The sequence below is a fragment of the Ictalurus furcatus genome, chromosome 3 (genome assembly GCF_023375685.1).
Source record: "Ictalurus furcatus strain D&B chromosome 3, Billie_1.0, whole genome shotgun sequence".
Taxonomy (NCBI): Eukaryota; Metazoa; Chordata; class Actinopteri; order Siluriformes; family Ictaluridae; genus Ictalurus; species Ictalurus furcatus.
This window is the reverse complement of record NC_071257.1, coordinates 12851702-12872221: the sequence shown is the minus strand read 5'-3', so window position 1 is coordinate 12872221 and position 20520 is coordinate 12851702. Positions and strand designations below refer to the sequence as shown.

The 20520-nt window shown below is 35.8% G+C and overlaps 1 protein-coding gene across 2 annotated transcripts in view; it reads right to left on the bottom strand.

Moving 5' to 3' along the window:
• prkceb (protein kinase C, epsilon b) overlaps positions 1 to 20520 on the bottom strand; it is a 125946-nt gene that overhangs the window by 93104 nt on the left and 12322 nt on the right. For both annotated transcript variants that reach the window (XM_053620820.1, XM_053620821.1), the window contains exon 2: positions 1160 to 1223. In XM_053620820.1, coding sequence (XP_053476795.1) covers positions 1160 to 1223 — 64 coding nt within the window. The remainder of the gene's footprint in view (positions 1 to 1159; positions 1224 to 20520) is intronic.

Genomic DNA, 20520 nt, shown 5'->3' with positions numbered 1-20520 from the left:
CATAGACGTCCTTATTCTGTAGCACTGAGAAGTGATTACGACAAAAACAAACATTACAACAACAAAAAAATCACTAATTTCTTGTGAAAGCAAACATGACACACTGGCTTCACATTATACACACAGCCGTCATGTATCTGGTTATGGTATCAGTATGGTTGATCTGGACTCTAGAAATAGATGAATAATTAGACTGATCTCAGTATACATTTGTGTAAATCTGCAATTTGGGAAATTCCAGCTGGGAGCTAGATAGAAATAGAAACAGTCATTGAACGATGAAGCTTTCTGCAAAGCAATATTTAGTTAATTTAATATTTATGAAGTCTCTAGTGGTAGCGTATAGAAATACTCAGTAAGTTTTCAGCCAGGAGACATGTCTTCAGGACAGAGGGCATTGTGTTTTCCTGGTACCATGACAAGCTGCATTTTGCTAAAAAAAAAAAAAAAAAAAAAAAAAAAAAAGGGGGCTAAAAAAAGAAGTCACAAAGCAGTTGGTCAGCACAGTTTACAAGTCATAAAAAGACTGGCAGTATAATAATACACATAATATAGGTCATGGAAGGTACATCTATGCTGCAACATTTAAGAGTCCGAGAGCCTTTTCTGCTAGGTCAAATGTGTGTCCTAATGGAAGCTACTGTAACTGAGGGAGGAAGAATATAGGCTTTTACACTGATAACACAAGCATCTGAGAGACAAACATGTGAAGTGTTTTCTCCAGTGGGATGGACGGGCTCTAACTGAGCTGTCTTTGATCACCATCCAGGAGCACTACAGGCTGATAGGAAAAGGCCTCACAGAGTTGCCTTAAGAGGATAGGGCATGTTTTATTTTTCTGGAATTAGGCCACACCCAGTCTGGCTTGAGTAATCGCAACATGTTTGTTTTGGGGGGTTGTTTTTTTTTTAACCACAGGAACAGTGAAAAGCATCCTAGGCTAGGCTCTTTCCTTATCATTCATCAAAGACTGCCACGGATCAAATTCGGTTGAATGGCTTTTTGTAATATAAGCAGACATCTCCAAAACTAAAACCAGAGACATTCTCTTCAAGTCTGAGTCACTCAGATTGGAAATTTTAAAAAAACAACAACAACAAAAAAAAACAATGTGGTTCATATCATCATGCGATCATTAGTGATGAGGGGATTATCTTACCTTCACTGGAAGATCCAGTCAAGTCGATTATGACATACACTTTTCCCTCTGGCTCCAAGTCAATCTGTAACATGAATTAAAATAAATCAATCAATATATAAATATTTTAATGGGAACAAAACACCACATCTACAGTACGAAAAGTAAAGTGCTTAAACCTTTTAAATGCAAATCCATATTACAAACAGCTACAGATCACTCCATTCATTACATAACATTCCCATTGCCTGCCAAGCTAGGTTTTACCATAAATCCATGTTTTTCACAAGACTATAATTCAGTTAGACTGGATTTATCCCCTTTTACATCTGTCTGCTCTGTTCTCATGCAACATCTGACTCTGGCCCTGAAGGGAGGTTGAACTACAGTAGGGAATATCAGGCGTGTATTACACTCTTCAAGTACAGCCTTGTTGTACTGTATGCTTTAACATCTAGTTTAGAAGAGCTTGAATTAGAGCACACACAGACACACACAGAGGCACTTTTATTCATAAAAATCATTCTGGTGAAGAACAAAGTCTGTGATATTCCTGCTGTAAATGGTTCCAGTGAGGATGGTTTTCTTTACACCATTCAGTAGTGGTGAAGTGTTTACAGTCCTTTTGATTAGGAATGCAACTCATCCAACTTTTTTGTTTAGATAAGCTTTATTGAATATAAGCATTTACTCTTGAAAACTCAGAGGAAGCATTTTTCTCTCTGCAGGAACATACTGTACAAGGACTTAAATCCCACTGTTTAAAGCCAGTGTCAGTGTAAGCTAAATAACTAGTGTGTCCAAACACATTTCATCAGGTTACTGTATGCTAGCTTGGCTTAGCTTGGCAACATATAGTACCATAAAAAATCCTGTATATTTAACACTGTAATGGGGCAGGGGAAGGGGGTGTTTTGCAAAGACTAAATGAATAATCTAGCCTATAAAATTGCTACTTCCAGCAGTTCCAGCAATTAAAGCAATAAAGAGGAAATAAAAGCTAATTCCTATGGATACACTGATCCATTTTTGATATGATGGCAATATCAGAGCTCTGACTGTTGGCCAATACAGACACTAAACAAGTTTCTATTGCCTGAAAAAAACCCAACTGTATTTTAATAAGAAAAACACCTATAGTGAGTCCGTACAGGATTTCGCTGAGTATTTTTTTGTGGTTCGTGCGATTGTTGCGGTCAAAATCGCTTGATTTTACTGCTGCTTTTTTCCAACTTGCTGAGTTTTTTTGCACTTTATTTTTTGAATTGGCGAAGTTTCACTTGCACGAAATTGGTTTGCATGAGTTTCTGCAGTGACATTTATTTGGTAAATGAGACCTTTTAGCTTTATTCATGTTCGACGCACGTGAATCAAAGAGGGCTTTGGCTGAATGCGTGCTGTGATGATGTCACATGACGCGTCTTGGCCCAAATCTTTAAAAAAAAAATTACAAGGTCCTCCAAATATCCTCGGAATATCCTCCGAATAATGCGAAATCGCGAAATCTGGAGGGACTGTGTAGTGCAATAAAATTTTTACAAACAGTTACAAAATGGTCCATGTTACAGGCACAGTGAAAGTATGCTTTAATATGTGCATGTGCTGTATAATTTATGTATGATCTGTGTCATGGACATTAACATAACACACATTCACAGCAGAAAACATGCCAGTGGATTGAATCTGAAAATGCAACCCAATACTGATCAGCTGTTCAGGACATTTTCAGCCCCTATACCAATATTCAATATTCTATACATGAGTGGTATATCACTAAGATCAACTTCATGTAGTATTGACAGGAATGATGGAGATTTAAAAAAAAAAAAAAATTAAATCCTTTTTTTTTCTACTTTAGTGCAATCTTTTGTACAAAAGGTTTTATATATATATATATATATATATATATATATATATATATATATATATATATATACATATATGCATGCATGTATGTATGTATATGCTAAGCACATATAGATTTGTCAGGTTCATTTAGTTTTTGTTTTTATTTATTGATTTAAACTTTTATTAACTGTTCAGAGTCCCTGCAAGCCTCTCATTCATGTCCCTGTATTTTCTGTGTGTATTCCCTGAGTGTCTGTCCTAAAGGTGTCACTTAGTCAGCACATACAAATGGCTGAGAGTTTTTTGTGGAAACAGAAACCGCTCAAAATGCTCCAGCTCTGCATCTGCATCACTTGTCCTTCTTTCTGAAAGTCACCTCTTTTCCCTTTATACTCTAACACTGATATGTCAGCTGGCAAAGCAGCCCATTATCTACACTTTGAAAAAAATGATAATTAGTCTGCGAAACATTGTATTATCCAGGACAACTGATGTGAATCATAAGCTGACAACTGTTTTAAATTAATTATTTAAAACAGGGTATGTCAGTGTGTGATACACACACACACACACACACACACACACACACATCTGTATGTTTTTTTTACTGGGGGTCTCATCTGCACTAGGGGTCTGGTGTGTGTCATCTCTCACACATACACACACTGTACAGGCGACTGTACACACTGTCATCGGAGAGATAAAACATTGTGCGTTCAGTGTTCCCAGAGCGGGCGTCCTGACTTTGTCTCTGCAGCCCTCTCTTGCACTCTCTCTCTCCTTACAGCACTGTCTTTACTTGCCAACTGTCCACTTCACAACTATATATCACATTTTGCGTTTGGATATATTTTTTAATGTTTTTACTCAGCCTCTTCAGATAAATTTTGCCTAAAAAACCTTTAGGCAAAACATTGCAAGTGCATGTGGCTGCCATTTACCATCCTTCGTATACGAATACACCCATACCCTCAGTGACACCAACTCACAAGCAGACACACACTTCATCATGACCACTGGCTCCATTAGAAAGATGAGCTTTTTCTCTTTAAGCACATGGGAAAATGAGAGTAGAGGAGGAAAAACGCAAAAGCAGCTGAATTGAATTACGGTAAGTTCAGCAATTCAATCTGCCTTTGCTTGTGTATGTAACCACACACACACACACATACACAAATCAAAACTTTGTTATTCGAGACGCTTTTACAGAAATATTTTGCATGTGATGACATATTGCTTCTGTAAGAAAAAAAAAATAATTGTTGACTGTAGTGCACCTTTCGCTTATCATATATTTTCTTGTCTATTGCATGCTCCAATGCAGTTCAATTGTTTTCCCAACGCATTCCCCAGTGCATTATATCTGTTCTGTCCCGTATATGACTGACAGCTCTCTGGAAACCACTTTTACAATTCTACAACAGAACTGTTGTTTTTAGACATGCAGACTGTTTTATGGTCTGATTCAATCATTTAAGAATTACTTTTTGTTGTAAAGAGATTTGATCTGTAGGCCTTCCAGAAAGTATATATATATATATATATATATATATATATATATATATATATATATATATATATATAATTTATTTTATTTTTTTAAAATAAATAAATGTTTAATGGGAATAACAATGCGAATGGAATGTTCAGGACAGCAAGCCAAAGGACTGTTTGTGTTTCCAAGATTGCAGACTCTTATCAAAGGCATTTAAAGAAACCCTCCACCTCTGTGCTCTATGCCAGTCTCTCTGTTTCAGCACCATCTTCACCCCTTCTCTCATCCATTTCACTGCACTGAGCATGTGACTGAGTGAAAAGGCTCTCTTTTCAGCTACAGGGAAGAGGTTTAGTGCTTCAGCAATGGAGGCAGCAGCAACCTAACAGTATAGAGTAAAGGGAAATAAGAATTTGGACACTTCTTGTTATTTAATATACTTCCAGTCCATGTATTCACTTCATGTACAGACATAATGTCTTTTCACTTCGTACTTGTAAATATAAACCAAAAAGTATGTCTTCATAAGCATAAACAAATAACTGTTTTTTTTTGTTTTTTTTTTAATTGATAGAGAAAAGAGTATTCAGACACTACATTCACTGTCCACTTTATTAGGAACACCTGCAGTTATCTAATTAGCTGATCATGGGGCAACAGCACAATGCAAAAAATCATGCAGATATCATGCAGATTTCACACCATTGTGTGAAAACTCTAGAGACTGTTGTGTGTGAAAATCATAGGAGAGCATACTTTTTCTGCATTCTGATGTTTGATGTAAAGATTCAAGGAAGCTCTTGACCTGTATCTGCATGATTTTTGTTTAGACTTTTTGCATGATTGGCTGATTAGATAACTGTGGGAAGAACAGTTAAACAGAGAACAATATGCATTGAACTGGACCACAACCATCTCCGTTGCTACACCCCACTCAAAACTCAGAGATTTGTTTCAACAAATCAGAACTCCTCTGGAACAATGTACTCTGGTCAGACGAAACAAAAATAGAGCTCTTTGACAATAATTCAACTCATCATGTTTGGAGAAAGAATGATTGCACAGAACACCATAGCAACATACCAGACCATACAGTACGAGAACACCTTGGTTCCACAGGGATGCTTCCATGATATGGAGCTGCTTCTCTGTACACAGTACTGGAGCATTACATGTTATTGAAGGAAACATGAATGGAGCAATATACTAGTATATATTAGATGGGAATTTAATCTCGTTGGGGAAGAAACTGAATCTGGGGAGAAGATTCAGCAAAACAACAACCCCAAACATACAGCCAAAATAACTCAAGAAAGACTTGCATGGCCTAGCTTGATCTCCTGACTGAAATCCCATTCAAAATGTATAAAGGATTTTGAAATTGTGAGTCCATCAGTGAGATCCTCACAACCTTGGTCGGTTCATATCAATTTGCAACAAAGTACTAATGTTGGTAATTTGTGATGTCTTGTTTTCCCTACAAATTTAGTTTTTAATGTATTTGTTTATGCTTATAAATACATACATTTTGTTTTGTTGTTTCATATTTATTAGTCAAAAAACATTAGCACTGGATGTATAAATAACAAAAGCAAAAGTGTCTGAATACTTATTTCCACTCTCTGTACATATTTATGCGTATACACTGAGGTGGCACTTTATTAGGTATGTGTACCATGTGCCTACACTAATGAGTGGTCTATAGGACCACTGCTGACTGAACATTATTTGGGTAGTGGATCATTCTCAGCACAGCAGTGACACTGACATAGTAGTGGCATGTTAGCGTGTTTTATAGTGGTACACTAGCCACATTTACATGCAGTCTAATAATTCGTTAATAATCTAACTGAGAGCTCAATCAACATGAAACACGTTCACGAATACACCTCAGTCAGAATAGTTTAAACAGACTTGAGCCCAATTTCTATCCAATGGAACAAAGTGGGTAATTGTTTTAATAACCCCGTAAACATTAGAGTTAACAGCCATGTAAACCTTGTGCCTAATTACTGTCGCTATTGTTCTGTGCATTTCGTTTCAGTCACAACACACAATGAAATAAAAAGGTCCTGTAAGAAAATATAGTGCATTTTACAAATTGTATATATTTCAAATAATTGTGAGGTTGCATGGCCATAAAATTAACATTTTTAGGCAGATACAGGATGTGCATTGATCTTCAGCATTTATTATTCGTCAGACATTCGGTGAGGATACGAAAAATTAGGTAAATATATATATATATATATATATATATATATATATATATATATATATATATATTTCTTGTGCAGTTATTCCCAAACAATCATATTTAATGTTGCTGACATTAGAAGATGAGTATTTTGTGTTTGTTTGTTTGTGTTTTAACGCCATGCCAGCTTCTATGGCTATTTTGATGGCGAGAAATGTCTAAGGGACTCTATATAAGGTTTTAAAAATCTATTTTTCTTAAAACTCTAAAATTGCATTAGGTTTCACTTAAATTTCTTAATTAAATTTTTTATTTAATTTTAAAATTAAATTAAATTTCTTCCAGAGTGTTGACTGAATAAAAAAAGTTTCTCACGAGGTTAAGACCAGTACAGTCTAATAAAACATGTTTCAAGGATAATGGATTCTTGAAGAAGTACATGTTGGTGAGTCCTCTCCTAATATTAAAAACTCGTGTGTCATCCTGGAGTGACCTATTCGACAGCGGGTGTGGACAATCTGGTCCCAGTTTAAGATGAGTGAAGGAGTTTAGGGCCACAACTAACAATTATATTCATGATCAAATAGGTGGCCGATTATTATTATTATTATTATTGTTATTTAGATTAATCGATTAATCAGATTGGGGGGTGGGGGTGAACTTTCAGTAGCTTTTTTTTTTGTTTATTTAAAATAAAATCCACAAACTGATTGTTACAAATGTAAACTTCAGACTAAAACTTTACACAACTGTGTGTCCAATTATATAAGACTGAAAAGAACCTAATACACACAGACACACACCACAATATATATTATTCATTTAGGACATTAGTTTAATTCTGTGGTTTTTGTGCATCCATAAAAAATAATGCATAATTATTAGTTTATATTATATAATAGAGCGAAATAATTTAAGACTCAATAACAAGCAGTGCGATTAAAAACCTCAATGCGCTCTTTCAAACTAACGTACTTCTTATTGTAATGGTAACGCTGACACTATACCTCACTCCACACTTACACATAACTTTGCATTACATGTAACTTGCATATAAGTGAAGATCGTCTACACACTGCCTGGGGTAGGATACCGTTGTTCATTAGAAGCTGCAATTGGTATGAATTCGCAATCTTTGAATTGAAATATAACCACTATGCATTCTTATCATTTGGTTTCAGTGATGATCAGTTGTGTAAAAGTTGCTGCACCTGATACACTCCTAACAGAGGCACACACACACACACACACACACACACACATACACACACCTAGTAAGTACATTTTGCACCACACTTCCCCACCACACAGTAATATGTAATAAGTATAATGTGCATAATACATAATAACACCATTTCACAGCATGTCCTTGTACCTGGGCATGGGTACTTAGTTACAGTAGAGCTCATGTGGCAGTGGAAACAGCTACAAAAACCAGCAGTATAGGTACAAATACTGAAAGGCATTTTCACTTCACAGAATTTCTTTAGAAGTGACTTCTTCTACGTACTTCTATGTATTTTCAATGAGCTGAGACTGTATTATCTTGCACACAAATACATCCTCCCAACTGTTACTGCCACCAACGTCCTCTTTCTCTAGAAGCCGTGTGTACTTTTCTTAACTTTTACCACAATAAGTTAAGTACACAGTTTTACACAATGCAGTACAGTACAGCATTAAATACACATTTATGTACAATCTTAAGTATATATACTTGCAAAAATGATCAAAGATGATCATATGTCATCATTATTATGATTATTACTGTCATATATAATGCAATCTCAGCTTATTCACATGAAGGTTTAGATGCCTGAATATATGCAATTGTGATCTTTTAGATTCATGCTGATCCGTTAGAAAGTTTATGTAATGCATCCTGTGTCAAATGTGTGTGGTTACTAACCTAACACCCACACATATCCTCTCGCTCTCTCACGCTCTCTCTCTTTCACTTTTCCACCCTAACCATTCACATCCCCTTTCATGTGTATGTCTCCACTCTCTTGCCTCCTATATTCCTCCCAGACACACATCCTCCCTCCATTTCCTCCTTTAATCTAGTTTTGATGGAGCAGCCGTTATGGCTTCATTAGCAAGCACAAACTGTGCCTAATATTGACTATTATTTCAGCTTCCTGCCCCTTAGCTTTCCCAATCAATAGCTTTCACTAGAGTCATGTTGTGTTGGAGCACAGAGAAGAAAACTGGAGCCATGGCAGAATCTACTGCTCATTATTTTCAGGAAAAGGATGAGCCATGTGTGATCTGTGATATGTCTCGGTGTCATCACGTTTCAGTAATATACAGCTGTGCATTTGGAATTGTACACAGCTTCAATTTACCATGTACTGAGTAATGTAATATAATACAGCACTGGCTGATTATCTTTTCAGATGAGTTAGCCTATAGTTAAAACATGCAGCTGTATTTCATCAAATACACCCTGGACTTGATGTACTAAGCTGGTTGCACCAGTTGTTAGGCATAATAAGGCCACATTCTGCACTAAAAACTTTGAGCATTAAGCAGGGCTACAAAAAGGCATACATGCGTAAAGGTGCAATTTAAGCATTGTGCACATGGCAACACATGATGTGCTCTCCTCTCGCTTATACAAATGAAGGCACCGATGATAAAACGATCAGAGTCACATTGTGCTTGAAATCCAGAATTTGAATTTAAAAGTTCAGAACCTTCTTATGTCATAATAGTTGAGAACAGAGAAAATCTTGATGATATGTTCACTAGACCCATTCATAGTCTTTATGAAGACACCAAAAATTATCAGCCATTATTATTTACATTGTGTTAATTGAAGCATGAAAAAAATGCTTGTGCGGACTCTGATCTTACGTTCGTGGGTATTCACAGTAATACAGTGATGAACTTATACTAATTTATTCAACTGAGCATCATCAACATCACTTAAATACTGAAAACTCACAGAATATACATTATACATCAATCTCAACTTGAATACTATCCACAATTCTGTAATTTACAGGGAGTTCTTTTTCTGCCTTACTTCCATGTATCTGTCTCTCCTTTGGTTTATCAGTCTGTTGAAGATACTCATCCAGCAATTATTAATGAGATATGTTGGAAGAAATTTGACAGTAAGTTAACAATGAAATTCACTCAGCTGGGCATCCGCCATTACTCAAAGCCTATTGGCTGATTTCGGTCATGTGCCTGGACTGTGATCATTTTCTCACAGTAGGCTATGGCCTCTGATAATTTTTCCATAGCATGGCTTTATTTTAAATGGAAAAGTCTGTGACTCGGATCTTTCTATCATCCAAGTACATTTATGAGATCATTCTTTAATGCTCACTCAACAGCTATGGATGCACAACTCCAAAAATACAGTTTTGTGACTCTGATTGTTTTTTCATTGTGGTCTTCAAATGTATTTGCACAAAAAATGAGAAGTCAGCATCGTGTGGCTGATTATATATTCTGTTCCATGTACTAAAGTTAGGGAAATTAGCAGCAGGCAGTTGACTGCACGTGATTTTGTCTGTTTAGCGAAGCCGGGTTTAAATTAGAGCCGTGAGAGTTGCTTAGAGTTGTGTAACCAGTGTTGTAATGAACAGTTACACCTGTCGTTTACACTACTCCGGCGTTTTCGACCCTCGAAAAGGGAGACTTTTGGAAATGCTGAAGACCCCGTTTTAGTTTAAAAACTCTGGGCTTGCGTTTCAGTGTAAACAGACCAAAACGAAGACTTTTGAAAACGAAGGCATGGCTGCCCACATTCGTCCCCTGATTGGGTCTTCTGGATCGTTGTGTATCCTTCCCTGATTCGTCAAGCACCTACCATATGACCATTACGCTAGCTTGATCGTATACACAACAACACGGAGACTGAACCGCAAGTTTTGCTGGCTTTGTCGTCATTCTTAGCAGCCATTGTGCAGTTAAATTCTGTATTTTATAATATTGCAGATGCCTACATGTGCAAGAGGCAAGCTATGATTAGAGCAATCGGCAATAAATCTCATTTCAAGCAGCGTAAGCCCTACATGGAACGCCGGTTTGGACTAGCAACCAACTTCCTGTTTACACTCGTACACACATGCCCAGTGTGCATGAATGGTCATGTGACATGCGTTTTCGGTCGTGTAGTGTAGACGGAGATCGTTTTCCTCGTCCTAGTGTAAACGCACTAGTATAAACAGGGCCTTAAACTCCTGGAACACGTTCATTTCTATTCTTTCCCATAAGGTCAATATTCAGACTTATACACTACATGCGATGAGTTAATACTGGTATTCAGACCAAGTTTAGATGTGTGCATGGGGCAAAGCTTGCCAAAAACATAAGTGTGTGTCAGTTAAATGTGAGTCTGACCTTGAATTAAAGTCAAAAACTTTTTCACTTGCGTGTGACAAAACTTGAAATTGAAAGGAAGACGGGAAAATGAGGCTCAATATAAATACAGTATATCAACATCCTGGAAATGAAATATAATACCAGTTTACACGTGGTATTAACAAGTGTGTCGAGGAACTGCATCACAAGTGATCAGTGCTAAGTACCAGTGTAAACAACATCCAGAATGCGGAGGTGGTAAGGACCACACTAATTTGGCTACACTACATTTAAGAGATAAGAAGAGATAAACTTTATTGTCCCCACACTGGGGAAATTCCCTCATCACAGCAGCTCAATTGCACACAACAGATAAGAAAATGCACATGAAATAGAAATAGAATAAAAAAAAGTCAAAAAAATAATAAGAAGAAGAATATAGAAAAGTAAGAATAAGAGCAATAATAATAGTAATATGTACACTATAAACACTTCATTTTATATACAGATGAATATGAATATATACAGATGAGTAACACCACGTCTCGTTCATATACAGATAAGTAACAAATGGAACGTTGCACAGGTCACAGCAGATGGTGAGTGACAAAGAGCAATAAATAAATAAATATACAGAGTGCAGAATATTATGAACGTGTTGGCTGATGTTGCAAAAGAGCTAGCAGTGCTGCATTATGGTGTTTTTAGCATTAAAGAGTCTGACTGCTGTAGGGATGAAGGACCTGCTGTAGAGCTCTTTCTTACAATGAGTGTGCAGCAGTCTGCTACTGAAGGAGCTGCTCAGGGATCCCAAAGGAGGTGAGAGGAGTTGCCCATGATTGACGCCAGCTTTGCTAACATCCTTCTCTCCCCCACCACCATGCTGTTCAGAGGGCAGACCAGGACAGAGCTAGCCCTCTTAACCAGTTTGTAAAGTCTGTTTGTAATGTAAATGTTAATGCATCTCAATGCATCCCAACAACTAGTTTTAACAAAGGACCTCACTACAGACTATAGAAAATGTGATATCTCTACAGTCTAATGAGATGCGTCGTGGCAATAATGTCAGAGATTCATATAAAACAAATAAAAGGTTCAGAATCATTATAAACTTTTCCTACAATGGTAATCTTACTGCACTGTGATCATTGTGATGCACCCTAATCAATTTTTTTTTTTTTTACAGCTGTATGTATATGTTACACAGTAAACACACTTTATATTATGTATAACATAATATATACACTAATTAGTTTAAGTTTTGATATTAGGCTTGTAGTGTTTTTGCTGTTTTTTCAAAGTGACTATGGTTATATACTTAGCCGTCCATTTGACACCGTCTGTAGCCTCTGTAAGTCTGATATCAATGCCTATTGATAAAATGAATGGAGACCCCCAGTGGATGATGGGTAATGCTCATAGTCCCTCAACTGCCAAAACTAAAGTACATTAAAACTCACTATTCTTATCAATACCCATTTAGTGGAAACAAATATGAGTTTTTATTCTTTCAGAATGGCATTCGGAAATATTGTGCAGGCTGCAATGATGCCACCTTCTACCTACAATAGTTTCATACTATCACCCACTATATAATAACTAAACTTTGAATTTAAATGTTAAGTAATACAAGCAACATTTATACTTCACCATCCAGGTTCACAGCATGTACTACATGCCATATAATCACACACTGTGACAGCTGGTGCTCTGCTGCCCTTCTTCTAAATAAATCTCTTCTTGTTGGCAGTTACTACGTTTACATGGACAGCAATAATCTAATTACTGACCTTATTTTGAATAAGACAATATTGTGATTAATTTGTTTACATGAGTTACTTTTAGAATATTCATTTCATGGTCCTGTTTTACATGTTATAGAAGATAGATCGATTAACAGCACACATCATTACATCCCCACGCCACGCCGTCCAACGTTCCTTCCAGAATTTCATGCATCAACATACAGTTGGTCTTCATTATGGTATCGTATACAGTTTTGGGTGTTTCATTTTTCATTTTACAAACGCTTCAAGTGCAGTTAATTATTTGTCATACTATACGTGCTAAAAGACAACTGCTTGAAGCTGTGGGCTGCCTCCCAAACCGCGTACTTACCTACTATATAGTAGCTGAGATACATGTATATCACCTACTATACAGTAGGTAAGTATGCGGTTTTGGACGCAGCCGTGCTCTCCAACGGTTGACCACTGCTGTGTGTGTATGTGTCTCCCACACGAAGTTAATAGTGTGATTAAGGTGTTTACATGTCTGTAATGCGCTTCAATAAAGTGACTAAAACAGGAATACTCCACATGTCTTAATTCGATTTGTTTACTTCGAGTATAACTTTAGCCGGATTAAGGTCATCAATAATCGCTGTTTACATGGTAGTTTCTTAATCAGAGTATTGTCTTAATCGGGTTAATATCGGAATATTGTTGTCTATGTAAATGTACTAACTGTTTGCAAAATAGCTGCTAATAACACTTTTTGCTCTTTCATTCGCTTTTATTTTAACAGGAACCTAGACTACATTTATAATTCATGGACCTTTCGATCCATAACAATATATCTAACAATACTACACGGTACCCAAGTATCTCAATTTAAAAGTAACTGAGAATGAAAGCACTGTGAGGCAGACAAGTCATCTTTGGGCTACTGAAGGGATCAAGACAACTGAGTGAAAAAAGTAACATGAGTACAACACATTCAAGCAGCATTAAAGCCTAGCCTTATAAGAGGAAAACTCAAACGCAGGTACGAAAAGGTGGGTTTATATCACTTACAACATGAAACGCATGGAAAGTGTTAGAGAAAATAAATCTTTCACTAATCAACTATTATTGTTAGGGGCCAGATACAACTGGAAGCCAACTGAAGTACAGGTGTGCTCATAAATTTACGTACCCTTGCAAAAGTGCATTTTGTTTTTTATTTAGTCCTGCCCTGAATAAGCTAGTTCACATAACAGAGGTTTACATATAGTTCACAAGACACAATAATAACTGAATTTGCAGAAATTAACCAGTTCAAAAGTTTACATACACTTGAGTCTTAATACTGTGTTGTTACCTGGATGATCAATAACTATTTTTATGTTTTGTGATAGTTGTTCATGAGTCCCTTGTTAGTCCTGAGCAGTTGCCCACTGTTCTTCAGAAAAATCCTCCAGGTCCTGCACATTCTTTACTTTTCCAGCATCTTCTGCATATTTGAGCCCTTTCCAACAGTGACTATATGATGTTGAGATCCATCTTTTCACACTGAGAACAACCAAGTGGCTCGTACACAACTATTACATACGGTGCAAACATTCACTGATGCTCACGAAGGCAACACAAAACATTAAGGTGTAAACTTTTTAACAGGATGATCAGTGTTAATTGTTATTATTTTGTTTAAAGATCTTATTTTTTTCATATAGCACTGCCCTGCAGAAGCTACATAGGAAATTTATATGTTTCCCAGAAGACGAAACAATAAACGTTTGAACTGGTTAATTTGTACAAATTCCGTTAGAATTGTGTCTTGTGGACCATATTTAAACATCAGTGAAATAGCATGTGAAATGCAATTTTAATGGTCCCTCTTGTTTTAAATTATTAACATTTTGCAGATTCTGCAAGGGGTATGTAAATTTATGAACACAATTGTATACACTCCTGGGAAAAGAAAAAAAATATGGGCCAAACCCAAAATGGCAAAACATTAAGCTTTGAATGGTCTTATCAACAAATCATTGGTCAGAAAATTAGCAAGAATTAAATAAATGCACTCATGAGACCTCATGTGCCACCATTTGCTCGTTTACTTTTGCTGCAGTGAACTGTTTGGGGAAAAGCTAGAAACAGGGACATTCTTCTTGTATGCAAATGTACTAAAATCATGACAATGATTAAAATGTTTAATGTAAAATTCAAATGAAGAAATAAAAGAAAATAAAGTAAATAAAAGTAAAATCTAAAATAAATAAATAAATAAATAGCTGTCTGCAGGTTTACCCACAAGGCTTAAACGTTTAAAGAAATCAAAGGGAAAAGCTATCCCATACTACATTATTTTATCTATGTGTTTAATTCTTGGTCATTTCCTGACCAATGATTTGTCGTTAAAATCATTAAGCTTAATATTTTGCTATTATGGGCTTGTCTTTTTTTGTGTGTGCCAATGATTGTACAGTGAGACGCAGGTCTGCCATAATAAAATCTCCTTTAACTTTTTGGGGGATTCATAGACTAGCTTCATAGACGCATCTTTTTCTGAGAAGTAAGCAGTTCCAATTAGAATCCAAGATGGCAACCAAGTTAACTCATTGTATCTGTGTTGTATCTGAGGTCTGATATTTTTTTATCTAATTTGGGCTTGAAAAGATGGTATTCATTAAGGACAACATTTTTCTTCTAGTTCGGGGTCTTTTGATGTTTTATTTTTATTGGATGTTATTGGATTACCACAGGGCTTTAGTACTCTAAATTTTGACTGCTTGAGGCCTAGACGTTTTTTGAAATCCACCTGCTGGAATGTGGTACCGTGAGGGCTGGGGCAGCATCTTATGGATCCTTTTAGATGGACCTTCTTCTTTTTGAGTGATTGTGTGTCTCCTGGTCTGCAGATTTGGCTATTTTCGCTGTTTCAGTTTGGGATACCTGCATTGCAAACTGGATATTATGTATCTTTTTATATTCTTAATGCCTTTCCAGTGTAACTCGGGACTAAATGGGTGGAACAGGGAGAATGATCTTAAATTTTTGCCATTTTTCAACTTCTCTGATAGATATTGAGTCATATCATCAGTCGGCCAGTCCACTTTATCAGTTGAAGATATACCACAGTCAAGTGCAAGTCAATGAGAGCCTGTATCTTCAGAGTCAAATGTTGGTAAAATACTATTTTACAGTTATTTTACAAAGGACTCTTTCTCACAGTTTGTAGCTCTGATAAATCATGTTTTGTCAAATTAAAATTGCGACGTATGATCCTGCTTTTATTAATGTTGTCTGGAATGTTCAGCCCAATCCTGGGCCTGCCACCTCTATGCAAAGTTTACCTACCCAGTCAGAGTTTAAAAGTAGAACAGGACTTGGTTTTATACATTTAAATGTTAGAAGTCTTGTCCCAAAGATGGATACGATCAAGATCTGGGTAAATACGACTAATGCTGATATAATGGTTCTATCTGAAACCTGGCTTAAGAAATCTGTAACTGATGACTTGATTTTTATTGATGGCTACAAAGTTTTAACTGATCGTGTTGTTAAAGTAGGTGGGGTTGGCATATATGTTAAAACCAAATTTATTAGCTCTGTTACTTTGTCAATTACTAAAGCTAAACAGTTTGAGGTGTTGGCAGTTAAAAGTGGGTGTATCAAAGGATTGCCATATCACTGTTCTTGATTGTTACAGACCACTGTCTGCTTCAAAGGATGCTTTTAAATCTATTTCAGATATTTTACATGAATTGAATGATTCTGAGTTTATCCTCATGGGTGATTTAAATTGGGATTAGCTTTCAGGATCCTCAGATTGTTTTAAAGAACTGTGTGATTCCTTACATTTTGTACAACTCATAAATGCACCAGCAAGGCCAAACCTCAGTACAAAATAAATCTGCTTTGCTTGATTTAATTATAACAAACCCATCTCATAAATATACTTCAACTGGCATATTTTGCAATGACTTTAGTGATCATTGTGTAATTGCTTGTGTTAGGAACACAAAAATTCCTAAGATAAAGTCTTGTTTCATTTAAAAAATATCTTTTAAAACCTTTGAAGAGCAGGCTTTCTTGCATGATTTGTGCAATAGTGATCTTGGCAGAGTTACCTTGATTCAGGATGTTGAACTGGTATGGGAGTATTTTTACTCAATTTTACTGTCTATCTCAAATAAGCATGTTCATATTAAGAAGTTTAGGATTAATGGTAGGGACAATCCTTGGTTTTCAGGTAGTGTGTCAAACCTAATTCATCTAGGAAATAAGTCATGGGCCCAAGCTCTTCCACTGATTGGACTACATTGAGAATTTTAAGGAATAATTGTACTATAATTATAAAATCTAAATCAGAGTTTTATCTTAAGTCAGTTACAGAAAACCTAAAAAACCCTTCGAAATTGTGGAAATTAATTAAATCCTTCTCAGGCAGACATGGGGTTAGCCTTCCTGAACACATCAAATAAAGGACAAGGCTTTTATGATCAATCAGTTTAACAAACATTTAAACTTTGTTAAATGTTAACAAATATCTGTGCTGGGTCTGTGTTTGATATCTCAAATGTAGATATATCTGTACCATGTTCTTTACTTACTGGAAGTGAAGGAAATCTGAATTTGTATGATTTTAAACCTATTTCAGTTGCTCAAGTTTATAAAGCTCTGGAAGATATTGACCTCAAAAAGTCAGCAGGCCCAGACAATTTGGATCCTTATCTTCTAATGCTAGCAGCAGACATTATAGCTGAGCAAATTACTTACATTTTTAATTTGAGTCTTATTTCTAACTCTATACCCAATGTGGAAAAAATGTGGAAAACTGCTTATGTTCTTCCCTTATTAAAAAGTGGAGATCTTTCAGAGTTGAACAATTTTCGTCCTATTTCCAAACTTTCAATACTAGCTAAGATTCTTGAGTCTCAGTTCAATTTTACAGTTAAAACAGTTTTCACATTTTCTTGAGATAATTTCAGGTGTTCCCCAGGGTTCCATTCTGGGACCCGTTTTATTTTCTATTTTTATAGATGATGTTGTAAAGGACATCCAAGTAAAATTACTAGAGATCCACCGATGTATTGGCCGATAAAGGCAAATTTTCACGCTGTCATCGGCCGATAGTTTAAAAACATCTGATGATCAGGGCCGATTATATCCTGTCAATCAAAAGAGGGCGGGAAAACACATCGATTTCGTGCTGTGTGTAAAGATGATGTCTCTTGTGTGGAATGATGACAAAACTGCAGTTTGTAAGCTCTGCACTGTTAAAATTTGACACTGGACGTTGAAGCAGTGAATGGGAGTTTCGAAATCGAGTTAATTAATTAATTTTTTTTGCCACGCTCCTTGATTAATTAAAGCACCAGTACACCGTTGAAAGATTTAAATGAAGATCAGTTGACAAAAAAGCATATATTGCACAGAAAAATATATTTGTAGAGTAGTATATTTCATATCCAGTTAATGTTAATAATATATAATAAAGTTTAGATTATATATTACCAGTTTGACGTTCAGTGATGAAGTAGAAATGCTTTTGTTTGTGGTGAGTGAATGTGTCTAACAGGAGGTTTTTTTTAGAATTCAGTCAATGTTAATATGAATTAATAACAATCAATAAGTTAAGAAATCTTATTTTATTCTTCAGAATTTAGTTCATATGTTAATGTTAATTTGAGTAATGTGTTTTCTGTTTATGAGACCAGTTACTGTGAAACAACTTGTTGAAATGGAGAGAATAAAGTTTTTATTTGCATTTCTTTCAGAATTGTGGAATTAATTATTATTAATTTAAAATACAGTATAAAAGGCAGAACTATCGGTATCGGTATTGGCATCGGCCGATATCACTCGGTTATAATTGGTTATCGGTATCGGCTGACAAATTTAGTATCGGTGCATCTCTAAAAATTACACCTGCATGTAGATGACGCTGTTATTTATACATATGCTCTCTCCATAGTACAGGCAGTGCAAGAGCTTCAGATTGCATTTACTTCATTGCAAACTGCTCTGTCGAGTTTAAAATTGATTTTGAATGCACAGAAAACAAAGTTTATGGTTTTTTCAAACGCTCATTCACAGATGCTTGATGATGCTAGCATTTTCATGTCTGATGGTAAATCCATTGAAAGGGTGTCCTCATACAAGTACTTGGGAATATGGATAGATGATAAGCTTTCATTTAAATTATATATTGCTAATTTAGTTAGTAAGCTCAAAATAAAGATTGGCTTTTATTTTAGAAATAAAACTTGTTTACTTTAAATGCCAGGAAGAAACTTGTGGAAGCTACTTTTTTTGCCTGTGATTGATTGCGGTAATATATTGTATATGCATGCAGCTACCTCTATTTTACAGAGCCTTGTATTGATTCAGTGTACCATGCATCTCTGCATTTTATTGCAAATGTAAAATCTCTTACTCATCATTGCAGTCTTTATGATTTAGTGGGTTGGGCATCATTGACTGCACGTAGAAAACAGCATTGGAATATCTTTATCTTTAAAGTTATACATGGTAAACTTCCACCCTACCTTTTTAACCTTCTTTGTAATAGCTCGGGTAGTTATCAGTTGCGTTCCTCCAAGTGTTTTCTTTTTAATGTACCCCGGGTTCAGACAGATCTGGGGAAACTGCTTTTTCTTATTATGCACCTTGGACATGGAATAAATTGCAAAAATATTTAAATCTGAATACACTTATATCTATTGATGAATTTAAGGCAATCATAATGAATGTAGTGAAGGAGACATGTAATTGTTTTTGGTAAAATGTTTTGGTGTTTAAAAGCATGTTGTGTTTTTTTATTGTGAGTTTGCATGGCTGCCATCTTGATCAGGTCTCTCTTTTAAAGAGATCATTCGATCTCAATCGGACTTCCTGGTAAAATAAAGGTAAAATAAAAAATAAATAGTTGACTAGTTAATACATTCATAAGTCACCACTGTGGGGAGGCAGATAGAAAGCAGGCTAAATATACTTTGTTAGTGTAAAAATATTTCAGACTAGATGAACCCAGTTCTACAATCAATTGCAAAAGTCTACACTGGGAAAAGTATTTAATATTTTTTCCCTTTAATGAACCACTAACACTTTGCATGAACTGGAGATGTGTGTGAGAGGCAGTCAGATCAGATAGAGTAAAATCAGTGGTGCAAGCCAGTTCAAAGAAGACAATCCAGACGCATTTTTGGATGCTACTCAGGCCAGAGTCAAACATAGTGGGAAAACCTCCCAGATGCTGCTGTAGACATCACAACCTCCATCCATCATTAAACCCTCAGTTTCAGAGTCAGCGATTTCAGCTGAGCCAGCAAGAGAGTTCATTTTAAGAACTCATACTGTATGTCCTTAAATAGTGTGATAGGGGACACAGATTTATTATATTGTACATTTATTACACCAATTCATTTACTTTCATTGTTAACAGAGTAATATAAAAAAAAAGCTCTGAAGATGGAACTGTCATTTGCAGCCTGTGTATGGCTATTAATGGAAGTGTGGTTTTAGGAGAGTCAAAAATAAAAATGTCCTGAATTTATTTATTTATTTATTTTGCTTTAACTATGGAAAAAAGAACTAGTCAACAATTATTTTATTACTGGTGGACTAGTAAAAATGGTTAGTCGTGCCAACTCTAATCTCTTTGTTTCAGTCTGCACATATACGGTATTTCCGCATATTGCAGGTGATGTACAGATTTAAACACAGGTGATAACTGGATGTTGTTTAACTTGTGGAAGCTGCTAGAAATTCAATGAATGAAGTTGTGTATGAATACATTTAAATCTACTACTGTACA